Source organism: Akebia trifoliata, chromosome 2, assembly GCF_017979445.1.
Source record: "Akebia trifoliata isolate Shusen 1 chromosome 2, ASM1797944v1, whole genome shotgun sequence".
NCBI lineage: Eukaryota > Viridiplantae > Streptophyta > Magnoliopsida > Ranunculales > Lardizabalaceae > Akebia > Akebia trifoliata.
In genome coordinates this window covers 25,014,648-25,027,314 of record NC_141376.1, presented here as the reverse complement: position 1 = coordinate 25,027,314, position 12,667 = coordinate 25,014,648, and the positions used below count along the sequence as shown (strand labels likewise).

Below are 12,667 nucleotides of genomic sequence, written 5' to 3'. Positions count from 1 at the left end.
TGAATATTTTTCAAACTTCACTAAGCTAGAACCCCATTGTTAGTTTCTGATTTTATGGGTGGTTACTCCACTTACCACACTAGCTGACCATTTATCCAACTTAGGTTGACCGTTGATTGTTACCATGAGGTACATGTCCTTCTACGAAGTATCAATACGTTCAACTACTCTTGACTGTTAATGACTAGTCATCTTCATCTAAGTCAACCAGGCAAATATATGATTCTCTAAGACTTCTCTACACTTTCCATAGATTATCGTTATATCATATAGTTCACTAGTAAAGATAGATATGAACGTCTCGAATCTCAGTTGTGATGCTACTTTCCTATGCATCCCATACTACATAAGAGTTTACCATCGTAATTGTTCATTTTAGGATAATATGTCACTCCGGACGTGATATGACAAATTATCCTTCAAGGCTTTGACAAACTTTTTAACGGATTCCAAAATAATTACATATAGATATATATTTTTTTAAATAAAATAAAATGAAACATATAAGTGTGTCGAATGGACATCTAGTTTCCTACCATGCAACATACCAACTCATAAAAATAAAACAGTACTCATCGCCTCGCAATAACAAAATCGTAAATACACACGCAACCATCACCTCGCGATAACAGTAAGTAAATTAACTGTCAAATATCTATCCACCATCACAATCAAACAATGAGAGTCCATACTTTCCTTTAAATAAAGCCAAGGATGTCGCATCTACAATGCCATCCTTCTGAATTTCAATCTTTAAATCATTTTCCTTCTCAACGTAACAAATCTTTGTAAATTCTTTGAAGAAATAAAAGTAAATTTTTCAATAATTTCAAATATTAACACTCATTTTATAAAATAATTTGAAGATAATGACTAAAAATGGTTAAAGATAGTTTATATAGATAACATGAGGAAAAACCATCTAAGATTGGTTAAAGTTGTGAAAAGTTGGTCAAAATTTGGTTAAGTATTGAAAAAGTAATTTTTCAAAGTTTTTCAAACTGATATTTTTGAAGATGAAAGTCTTAAATAGGAGATTTGACATCACGTAATTTTTAAAGTTTAGTTCAAATGAAAAATCCAAGAAATCAAGAGTTAAAAATCTGATAAAAATGCCGAAAATCATATTTTGTTCTTGAACCTAAAAATTAGGTTTTTATTTGTTGAGATTTGAATTTTTAAATCATTCCCATGATTTTTAAATGGGGGATAATCCCTTATTTTTATTAAATAACTTAATGTAAATATCGTAAACATTTACTTGAATGTTTTTAATGAAACTAAGGTACTGAAAAGTGTATAAGCTAGTGGGAAAAAATAATGCTGAAAACAAACTGAATTGGAGTTTTTTACTTAAGGTTAGGTGACCAAGGTAGTTCGGTCGACTGAACTTGAGAGTTGTTGGGGTGATAGGTCGGTTGACCGACACGAGAGTTGCTCACCCTCAAGTTCTTCGTGGGACAAAAGGTTGGTCGATTGTGGTAGAAGGTGGGTCAACCGAGCGAAAAGGATTGGTCATCCCTTGGACGATTTTTCCCCAAATCTGTCAAAACTCTTCAAAAATAAATTTTCAACAAGAAAATACACTAAACAAATAATTCTAAACATGATTTTGTAAGAGATTAATATTTTCTTAATTTAAAATAAAACATACAAGATTTTTTAAATCAAAAGCTACGATACATTGAAAACTATGACTATTATAAAGGTCTAGAAGTTCCTTACCTAAGAACGATGCTAAAAAGTAAGAAAAAAAGTGAAAGGATGAGTTGAGTCAAAGTATTCTCTAGTTCCGTTCGAAGCTTGCGACGAGGTGGTCATTATCCTCTCATTCATCGAAATTTAATGAATCTCCCAAGTGTAGAAAAATCTGATTGGAAGATTTTGTGAAGACTAGGATTTTATTTTAAAAAAGGAGAGTACGTACTAACAGGATAAAATTTGCAAAAAAATTTTAGATGGTATTTATAGAATTCTAGAGACGTAACGGTCATTAACATAATTATTCTCATATATTTAGTAAGTCTGTGTCACAAACTCTAATTTTTGTAACTTATAGTCTATTTCGATTAATTTTTTTTATTATGGATCTAATGGTGTAATTGAATTTATCAAAGTCTAACTCAAGAAAAAAATTTCCTATTGGTAGACCTCTGAATTTTCTCGAGATACGTGAATAAAAATCTGGGCCATTTCACCTCTATTCTCAACTATTTAACTTAAGAGAACCACCCCTTAGAGAACACACAAACACAAACGACATTAGTTGTTTTGGATGTAGTTTTTCATCGTCAAAAAGGTTTTGAGTTGTCATATTCGAAAGAGATAACACTATGTGAAAAATAGGAAAATTTGACAATCTTGGGCTGTCAAATATGGTTAAAAACAACATATGGTTGCGCTGAATAGAATATCTTGAAATGAGTCGTATAAAAAAAATTTAAATGTTCTTATTTAAATTTTTATTTATTTTAAACAAAATATTTTCTAACCCTCGTTTCCAAGGGCCAAGAAAAGGAAATTATGATTCTGCATTCTGAAATCTATTTCAGAGAAATAATTTAGGTTACATTTATAAACCATATTATCATTCTTAAACATAAACCTCTTTCAATCTACTACATTACATATTTTACATCACTATTTATAGTTAAAATCTACTACAGATGTGAAAGCCTAAAAGAAATCATCTTGAACAAGAGAAAATCCTACCATGATTGGGGCTGTTTGTGGGTCAATCAAAATGTCTGCATCAACCCTTAGCATGCATCAACCTCCTATTGCATCTCTATAGAATTGGTTGTCAAAATCAAAAGCAATAAGAACGTTTGGGACAAAAGACCTATGGGAAAACTGAACTTCAAGATCGCTTCTAAACCAAGTTATATTTCTCAGTTATTATCGTTTGATCTTCTATGCAAGTGGTCTAGAATGTTTAAATAGTGAGTAACATCAAGAGTGTGTGCACCTGGAAAAAATATTTCATGCACAAAACTAATAATAAGTGTATGCAGACTCTTTTAAAAATATTAAGAGGGAAAGACTCACGTGAAACCTAATATTCACAGGTTACATGTAATATAGAACCAACAAGAATAATTCAAGATATGATTTTGAACCCCTAGATCAAAACAAGGGAGAAATGTGCCAAAAAAGGAGAAATGAGGAGGGCTACAAAAAACTCTATAAAATTTAGGGGCCGATCAGTTCCCTTTATTATTCATGATGATAGAGGGTTTATTTTAGTAAAAGAACACACATGAATTATTCATTACCTATGAGAAACAATTACACAAACCATCAAATAAACACATAATAATTAACTAAAAATTTAAACAAACCAACAAATAAACACACAATGATTGACTACAAATTTAACATGTCTATGTTAAGCATAGAATTAAAACATAAGCATAGCTTGGAGATCCACATCTCAAATCTATTATACTAATTTAAGCTAGCTTGAGATTTTAGATCTTAAAATTAGATAATATATTTTAGACCAAGCTCCCAAAAAAGAAAGACACAGATACTGCTTATAGATAAGAAAATTAATGATTGGTTGATATATAATAGTTTTATTGTATATGAGAATGTTCATCTTTAAACCTTAATGCTACATTTTTTTGGAGTCGCCACCATTATTTTTTGGAAATGGGTGTGAATGGGCACCTAAAATTTTTTTTTAGAAAATTCATTTTTCATGGCATTGTAGTGACTCTCATTCATGAAAAATGTGTGGTCTACCTAAGATCTAGGTAAAGAGATTTAGTTAGAGAATGGGGAAGGTGTTAAGCATCTCATTCTCTCCACTTAAAGTGGTTACATTTTTAAATTTGACCATTTTAAAAATAATAAAAATGCATTAGATGTATGAAGTGGGTGTGTGCACATAATGGGTATGTACCTCTTCGAAAAATGGTTTAATGTTAGTGTTGATATGGGAAATATCCATAACCTTGATGCATACATGTTAGCTAGAAACTTAGGACCTGTGTGGATTGACTTTTCTAAATACTTTTGACTTTTGCGATGAGTCAAAAACACTTTAAGGGTGTTTGGATAAATAGCTCCTGAAGAGAACTATTTTACTTTGGAGTCATTTTAGTGTTTTTTCACAAAGTATCGATGATGCTACTTCTTTAAACTACTCTTGCGCGGAGCCACAAAATACCGTCAAAATGACGGGATTAGGACAAGTATGCCCCTTATAAATTTTTAAAATTACAACCATACCCTCAAAAACGCAATTGTAATAATATTATAGTACTATCCTTTGAAGTAGAGGTAGCCTTTTGGTGTAGCATTTGAGACAAGAATGCCTTTCGTAAATTTTCAAAATTACAAGCATACCCTAAAAAATGTAATTGAATAATATTATATTACTATCTATTGATGTGGTAGGAGCCTCTTAGTATAGCATTTGGATTTGGATTTCTAGCTTTCCCAATTGTTCACTTAATAATGTATCTATGAGAGTTCCAACCATGGTTGAAAGTTTCTTCTTGCAAGATTGATGTGAACAATTATGCACAATTTTAATATGTGGTGAAAGCTTCATCATATTTTTAGTGGTTGTATATATTTGCTCATAATCTCTTCCATTTGTTTATAATTATTGGGTACTTATATAAGTTTTTATAGATAAAAATAGTAAGTACTTTTATTTTTTTTCGAGCATAATTTGTTAAGTTATAATGTTAAAGGAGTAATTAATACTTATAATTAAGGGCATTCTAGTCATTTTAACACAATCCATAATAGTTCCCAAATACAAAACTCTATCAAAATACTTCTAACCGTATTTCTCAGAATTTGCATTCAAGCACACAACAGTTATTCACTTACTCCAAACAATACTTCAAAAAGTGTTTATGGGAGTACTTATGTTCTAAGTATTTCTGGCTCCTGTATCCACACGGGCCCTTAATTTTTTAATCCCGTCAAAAGAGTTACACATTTCTTTATCATGGCCAAGCATGTGTGATATGTGTTCATAATGTATATTATGATGCATGAGAGGAAAATAGGTAAAAAATAGGCTTTAACCTCCATCCTTTCGACTAAATTGCCTCAAGCATTCCATGGTCAAGGTTAAGGTTTAATCTACTCGGGATGAAGGATGATTTTCCATTACATCCTAAAGGTTCATAAAAAGAAAAAAAGATGAATAAAAGAAAAATATGCAAGCTTAAAAAATAAATTATATCTTAACATACTTTGTCCCTTGATAGTCTTGAATGAACTTAAGTCTTGAGAGATGAACTTGAGGGTTGAGTGATTTAGTTGATGGTATATGGTTAGAGAAAATGAGCATTGTTGAGTTGAAGGTTGAGAGATGAGAGATGGAGTAGAGTTATTGAGTTGAGGATTGGATTGAGAAAGGTAGAGTAGAGATTTTGGTAGTGTTTTAGGTTGAGAGATGGGGTTTTGAGAGCATGTATTGTTCATAGAAAATGAGGGTATTTAAAGAGTTTTTTGAAAACTTTTGATGGTGGTCTAACTCTAAAAATAAAGAGAATGGACATAAGGTTTATGTTATTTTTTTTGGATTTTTCATTTGTATTAGGACAAAGGTGGAATTTGTGAAGAAACCCTAAAAATATTTTTTTAGTATTTGATTTTTTAATAAATAGAGGTGAAAGAACAAAAGTATTTTTAAGAGGGTGAGTAGGGGAGTGACATGTGTAAAGGTTTAGTGGTAGGTAAAAAATAGACCTTAGTTCATTTGTAAATAAGTCATAGAGCAAGGGTATATGTATATTTTTGAAATAGACTAATGGGAGAGCTCCATGTATGTACTTGAAGATTCTCACCTTTTGAAAGTAAGATTGGAAGTTCTCCCAACTTTATGAATTTTTACCACAGACCAAAGTACCTTTTTGGTTTGATCACACTTTTTGAGAAAGGTATTCTTGGGTTTTCACAAGGGGGAGTTGACTCTCCAATTAGATTAGAGCATTGAGCATTGAGAGCTTATGAGAGATCAACATGTGTCATCTTTTGAGGGGGTGTAAGGGAATGAATATAGAATCGACTTGGTATTAGGCTTAGAATGGACTTGGGTTTGGATTTTGATTATGGACTTTGGGTATTATGGGTAGGTTTGAAAGTGAGTTTAGTATGGACTTGGCTTATGGACTTGGATTATGGATAATGGGTTATAGACTTTAGGTATTAAGGGTAATATGGACTTAAGTTATGGATAATGGGTTGGTTAATGATTAGGGAGGTGGGTGTGAAATTAGATTGGATTAGGGATAAGGTATGGGCATACAAAACAATTTGAGATAATGCATATATGTATGTATACATGATGAAATGTGCCAAGTGACAATTCTTATGCAACATGGGCCCATTGAAGGGTTTTGAATTTTTAATCGAAATTCACTTGAGATTTTTGAAAATTTCGAATAAGTTCATGCAAATTGGGGTGTCTATACTAATCCTATTACCTCCCTATTCGAGTAATCCCCAAATTGAATTAACACCCAACGTACTACGATTACGATACCTGAGTGATAATAATCAGAAACATGAGGGTTCGGTCAACCCAATAAAATTTGGAAAAAAATGATAATTTCATTAGAGCTTTGATGGGAAATACATCATCGTCATCATCGTCTTCAATATCAAATCAAACCAATCGATTTTGATGATGGGGATTGATGGATATAGATTAAGGCAGAATAAAAAATGAGAGTTATTTTCTTCTCTCTTTCTCTTCGCTACAACTCATTCGTCACAATTAACACGGCCAGAGACATCATCACTATCATCCCCATTGTCAAATCAATGTTTAAGAACAAATTTTTTTTGAAATTATGTAAAACCCTTGAAGAAAATAAACATGTATAACGTAAATCGATGCAATAAATAGGGTTCTCAGCCATCTTTGGACTGTATGAGGAGTAGATCTGTCGAGATAATACTGAAATGCTCTCGAGAAATCGTTTCTCCATTTCGCTAATGGTGACACTGCAGATGTCCCATCTCCCCCAACATTTTGGGACTAGATTGAAATCTGCAAAATGGGGTTTCCCTTTCAACGAAACAAATCGAATGTCTGGGAACCGTTGGATCATGATACTAAGTTTTACAGCGTAACAGTTCCCAACGAAGATCCTTCGTCGACGCCACCTCAAGATCTCATATCAAGATTTACAAACTAGAGAGATTGCGTTTCGGTCCTTATTAGAATCAATAAAGGAGAAAACGCGTTCTAAGACTTCTTTTGGAAATGAATATGCCATTAAAGCAAGCTGCATGTTGCATAGCTTTGAATATCACAATAATGGAGATTTCAAACTTCGTAGTTCAAAGAGAGATTTAGGGTTTGGCGAATATGGTCGAAGAGATTTGAGTTGCCATTGACGAGCTTAGAGAGAGAGAGAAATAGACAAATAGATGTCTCTTTTATTTTATTTTTTGATTTTTTTTTTTATAAAAAAAAAACCCATTTATCACGCACAAATGAGAAGAATAAAGAAAAAAAATCTTTTTACTAGCAGCACACCGTTGATTTTTTTTGAATTTTTTAAAAAAAAATCCCTTTATCACGCACGAATGAGAAGAAGGAAACTTTTTTTCTTTTTTACTAGCAACTCACCACGCACAGTAGCGTTGAAATATACATTTATTTAAAATAAAAAAAACTCATGGCTCATCATCTCAATCCCCATCATTCCATCCTCAATTTATTATTGTTTTTGAAATTTTAAAATTATTATGGATTACTAAAACGTGGCCCATGTGATCCTTGATTAAGACCCTAAAAAAAATATTTTACAAGCAATAAAAGACATAAAACAATTTGCAATTATGCCAAATGAATTAGAAAAACATTAAATAAATAAATAAAAATAAATAAAATAAAAAGAAAAAGAAAAAGAAAATTAAGTCAATTTTGCAATACACCAAGATTTGGGAATTTTCAAGTTTGACCCTCAAACTGTCCCTAGTGGAGTCGTCACTGAAAGTGCCCTCAATCTGTGAGTGCGGATTCGTTTTTATTTTGTGAGAGTCGCCACTTAGTTTTACAGTCTAGGAATCGAAACATGACTCTAAAAGATAAGAAGAACTGTATTACAAAAACAACTATGGGTACGAGGATCACGTTACGGGATTAGAAGGTATTAGGTAACAATTCCGCTCAATGAACACCGATCTCTACTTTCCTCAAAAAAATTTCATTGCAAAAAAACGGCCTAAAAAAAATAAAATAAAAAATTACCTTCTTTACCTTAGTGATTGTGACGGTCGATTCCCTCAGAAATTGACGAAAAACATTCTTCATGTAAATCTTTTTGCTTTTGTCCCTATCTCTAGATCTGTTTTTGATCTCCAAAATGATATTTCATTCTTCTAGATCTGAATATTTTATGACTTTTCTAAGTGTTTTAAGAGTTTTTGGGTGTTTTTTGGGTTAAAAATTGAGACTTGGGGATTAGGTATGGACTTAGGACTTTAGATTTAAAGTTTTGGGAAGGATTGTGAGAGTTTTTTTTTATCTCTTTTTAATAGGATTTTTCTTGACCTACGAATTTAGGTGATGGAGGCTCATTTTTAAAGAGTTTTTATATCACATTAGGATTTAGATAAGATCTCCTAGAGATAAGATTTAATTTGTTAAGTTGTTTAAATTGTGGAGTGTCTACATATATCTAGAATCCTTACAAACTCAATAAAATTTTTAGTAACAATACAATGTGATGAAACCTTATCGAATCAGTAACATGATAATGATTAAGAATCCAAAACCGTGGTGCTCTACTTCTACCGTTGTACGATCAAATTGATGGATTTCACACACAATCATACAAGGTAGGGGATGGTCTCCACACCTCTCTTTATAGAGATCAACTTCCCAATTCAACCCCATCACCAAATTGGAAAACATTCTAAGAGAGTAAGCACTCTAGTTCTATTAGAAAATCACATAACCCAATTGATGGAAACTCTTAAAAATATTTCCATCTTAGTCCCTAAATCTTAGCCAACATCAATTCAATCCCTTTAAAAAATTGATATTTACTTGGACCACAAAAAGAAGTTTAACATAAAGAAGATTAAAATTCAAACAATACAGAATCGTAGGTGTTTGCAAGCTCCGCGTGTGACTCATGTGGTTTTTTATCAAGTTTGAAGTGGTTTCCTTCTATGGGAAGAGGGGAAGAGGATCAGGTGGTAGTTTTGGAGGAACTGTGAAAGATATGAATCATAGACTTCTATCACAAGTGCGGAGATGAAAGCATGTCCACACAAATGAAATCAACATGAGAATGGTTGAGTAGTTCATTAATTCTCTCTCTCATGTGCCACAACATGAGATGAGGTACGATACCATTTATAGTGCAATGGATTTAAAACTCGGCGGAGTATGAGTCAACTCGGAATGTTCGGAATGGAATCGGTTGTCGCCAAAGAGTTTGCCCATGTGAATTGGGACCCTCTTTGACGTACACAAACTGGCCCAAATGTCCCATATTTTGAAACACTCTAGATCGTGCACACCCTGGTTGGACGAATATGAAATCCTCCTCCCACCCTCAATACATGCCACATGCTTAGTAAGTCATAATTTAAAGAAATTTTGAAAAGGAGATATTTTAGACCTTAATTTCTAAAATTGTAGCTTATGTGACATGTACTGGGGTGTGGGTGGAGAGTCTGAATCCTCCTCTTGGGTATATAGGATCCAAACTCATTTTGAGAAGCTATTCCAGTTAATGCGATCCATTTTAAACACTCAATCCTTCAAAAATAATAATAATGTAAATAAAAGTAATCAATGCACGAATTACTTATGCTAGTTAGGTGTTCAAACTTCTTTTGTAATTAGATAAGATAATTCTGAAGAGAGAATTTTGTTCACAGAAATTTTTCTCACAATGCATATACTCTTTCATGCCACGTGAAGCATGGAAGGGTAGTTGTTGAGTTTAGTCCTATATCAGATACAAATTGCCTTGTCTCTCTCCTTATAAGATCATGGGCCTCTCCACTCATTGCCAATTGATTTTGAGTTGGATCCCAAATTTATCATGGCATTAGAGCGGGCCTTTCTCTTCTCCACGGCACCCAATTAATATATCCACGTGCTTTGGCCCAATCCGGCCAACACGTGCGGGGGTGTGTAGAGTTTAGTCCCACATCGGATACAAATTGCCTTATCTCTCTTCTAATAAGATCCTGGGCCTCACCACTCATTGTCAATTGATTTTGAGTTGGACCCCAAATACACCCAAATTTATCCCTAGTTTTGTAAATTAGGTATGCTATTCAATACATGCAGGTTCAAGTGATTGGTGGATTTGGATTTCTGTGAGCAAATTTTTTTTCAAAGATGTGTCTTTGGAATTAAAATCTCTAATGGAAAGATATTTGAGTTGTACCTTTGAAAGAATTAATATAGGAGAAACCTAACAACCTCTATGCTTAACCAACAAATAATAATAACAATAATAAACAATTAGGTCACAGTCACAAAATTCTTTGAACTATTTGATTTTTATTTTCTCTTTCAAAATTTCCAAATAATGGAGAAGCTGATCAGTGAATCAATTAAGTAATTAATGATTTATCATATAATCGCATAATATGGTAACATTTTCTCTTCAGATCACCCTCACAATTTTATTTTCTTCCATATTCAAATGACAGTAACAAGATAGGGATTTTAGGCAAGTTGTAAGTGATGGGTTTTTATAAGAGTAACCATAAAAAATCAGTTGTATCCAAAAAATTTCTCAGTTTGTTTAAGGAAAATTTCTCAAATTAACTGAGTTGAAACCCCAATCAAATATCTATTGAATCCGAATTTTATTAGTATAGTCGTAGGCCCACGTGGACTGCATGTTGGCTAAATAACACCTTAACCCTCGAGAACTCATGGTGCATATTGGAAAAAAAAAATTTCAAAAAAATCAAATATATTTTGACTTGATCCAAGGCTTTGAAAATAGACAATCACCCAATTTTCAAATTTAAAATTAAGATCCACCAGTGAAAAATAACTTTTTAATTTGAATATCTAGTCTTGGAACCAATAATGGTGGTTTGTGATCTTTCGTACTAATTACTCATGGATCCCAATACTGTTCATTATTGTTAGCATTCATTTCAGGGGTTGGAAGAATTTTATAGCGACTACCAACCTTATGCAATCCTTATTTATGATAGGGTTGGTACCAGCAATTGTAATCTGTGAGCTACCATAGTAATTATTTGTGTCATGGATCGCAACATCATTTATCATCATCGTAAGTATTCAAGTTAGGAATGGAAAAATTATCACCGGGCTATCAATGTGAGCCATTCTCTTTTATTGAAGCTTAGGACCTACAATGACAGTTTGTGAGCTACCATAAGAAGTTTTCTCATTCCTAACATTGTTCATCATCGTCACCATCAAGATACATGTTAGGATTGGTAGATTTATGCATCGGTTGTCAACCTAAAGCAATCTTCTTTTATATATATAAAGGCTTGGGATCTACAAGATCAGGACTACTTGTGATGGAAAGATCCAAAACCACTAGCATAATGAAAACCTAAAAGGGCATTGATGCATAAAAATGAAAGTAATGTTAAACTTGGATGGGGATTGCTCGGAGAGGATATGCCTTTTGTAAGGTAATCCCAAACTTTTCCTGCATGTCCATATCTTCTGGTTTCTTTCCATCTTCAAGTTTCCAATCAAATGAGTAGAGAAGCGAAGCCAACATCAAATGCACCATTCTGTATGCCAGTGGTAATCCTGGACATATCCGTCTACCTGCACCAAATGGAATGAGTTCAAAATCTCTACCTTTAATATCAACACTTGACCCCAGGAACCTATCAGGCATGAATGAAGTAGGCTTCACCCATATGTCAGGATCTCGACCAATGGTCCACACATTTACTAGAACTTGTGCACATTTGGGTACTGTGAACCCAGATATTTCTACATCAGTTTCAGCTTTGTGAGGAATTAAGAGTGGAGCAGGTGGATGCAACCGCAATGTTTCCTTGATGATTGCTTGCAGATAAGGGAGCCGAGCGATATCTGACTCCTCTACTATCTTGTCTTTATTTATTGTTTCTTTGAGCTCCATTCGAGCCTTTTCCATTACTTTTGGGTGCCGGAGTAACTCCTTCATTGCCCATTCTAGTGTGCTTGAGCTCGTATCTGTTCCAGCAATAAATATGTCCTGCATAGACTATTTAGAATTAGTGCCACTGCTTGGAATATTTATTTTCCTTTCTTTTCATTTCTTATTTTATTTACCTCCTGCATTGATGTGACAAATTAGATATGCATTTCTAGATTAAAAAACTTTAAGGGGATTTTCATAACTTTTGAACCTTCCTGACTGAAAGTAAAAAAGACTAAAACATCTGTCTAGGTTTATATTGGAATTATTTTGGTAGAATCGATTCTTCCTTTTATATAGGATGTGCCAAAAATAAATTCTGATATAAAATTTTGAAGGATTGCTACCTTTAGAGTATCTACATGAAACAACTTGTTATCAACATAACCACTCAAGGATTCCATATCCATAATAAAGGGTGCTTTCAATTGTCCAAATCATGAAATTAACTGAGCACCGTTTTGTACCATTTTCTTGGGCCCTACAAAGTCTCATCTTCCCAACAACCTCAGGGATAGTGATGAGATCAC

At 33.1% G+C, this 12,667-nt stretch overlaps 1 protein-coding gene across 1 annotated transcript; it reads right to left on the bottom strand.

The window, feature by feature from the left end:
• Nucleotides 1-11,409: 11,409 nt before the first annotated feature.
• On the bottom strand, nt 11,410-12,200 carry LOC147409970 (cytochrome P450 76T24-like). The gene has a single exon (XM_086432039.1). It carries the CDS (start codon nt 12,198-12,200, stop codon nt 11,589-11,591), a length of 612 nt encoding a protein of 203 aa, XP_086288165.1. The 3' UTR covers nt 11,410-11,588.
• Nucleotides 12,201-12,667: the final 467 nt, after the last annotated feature.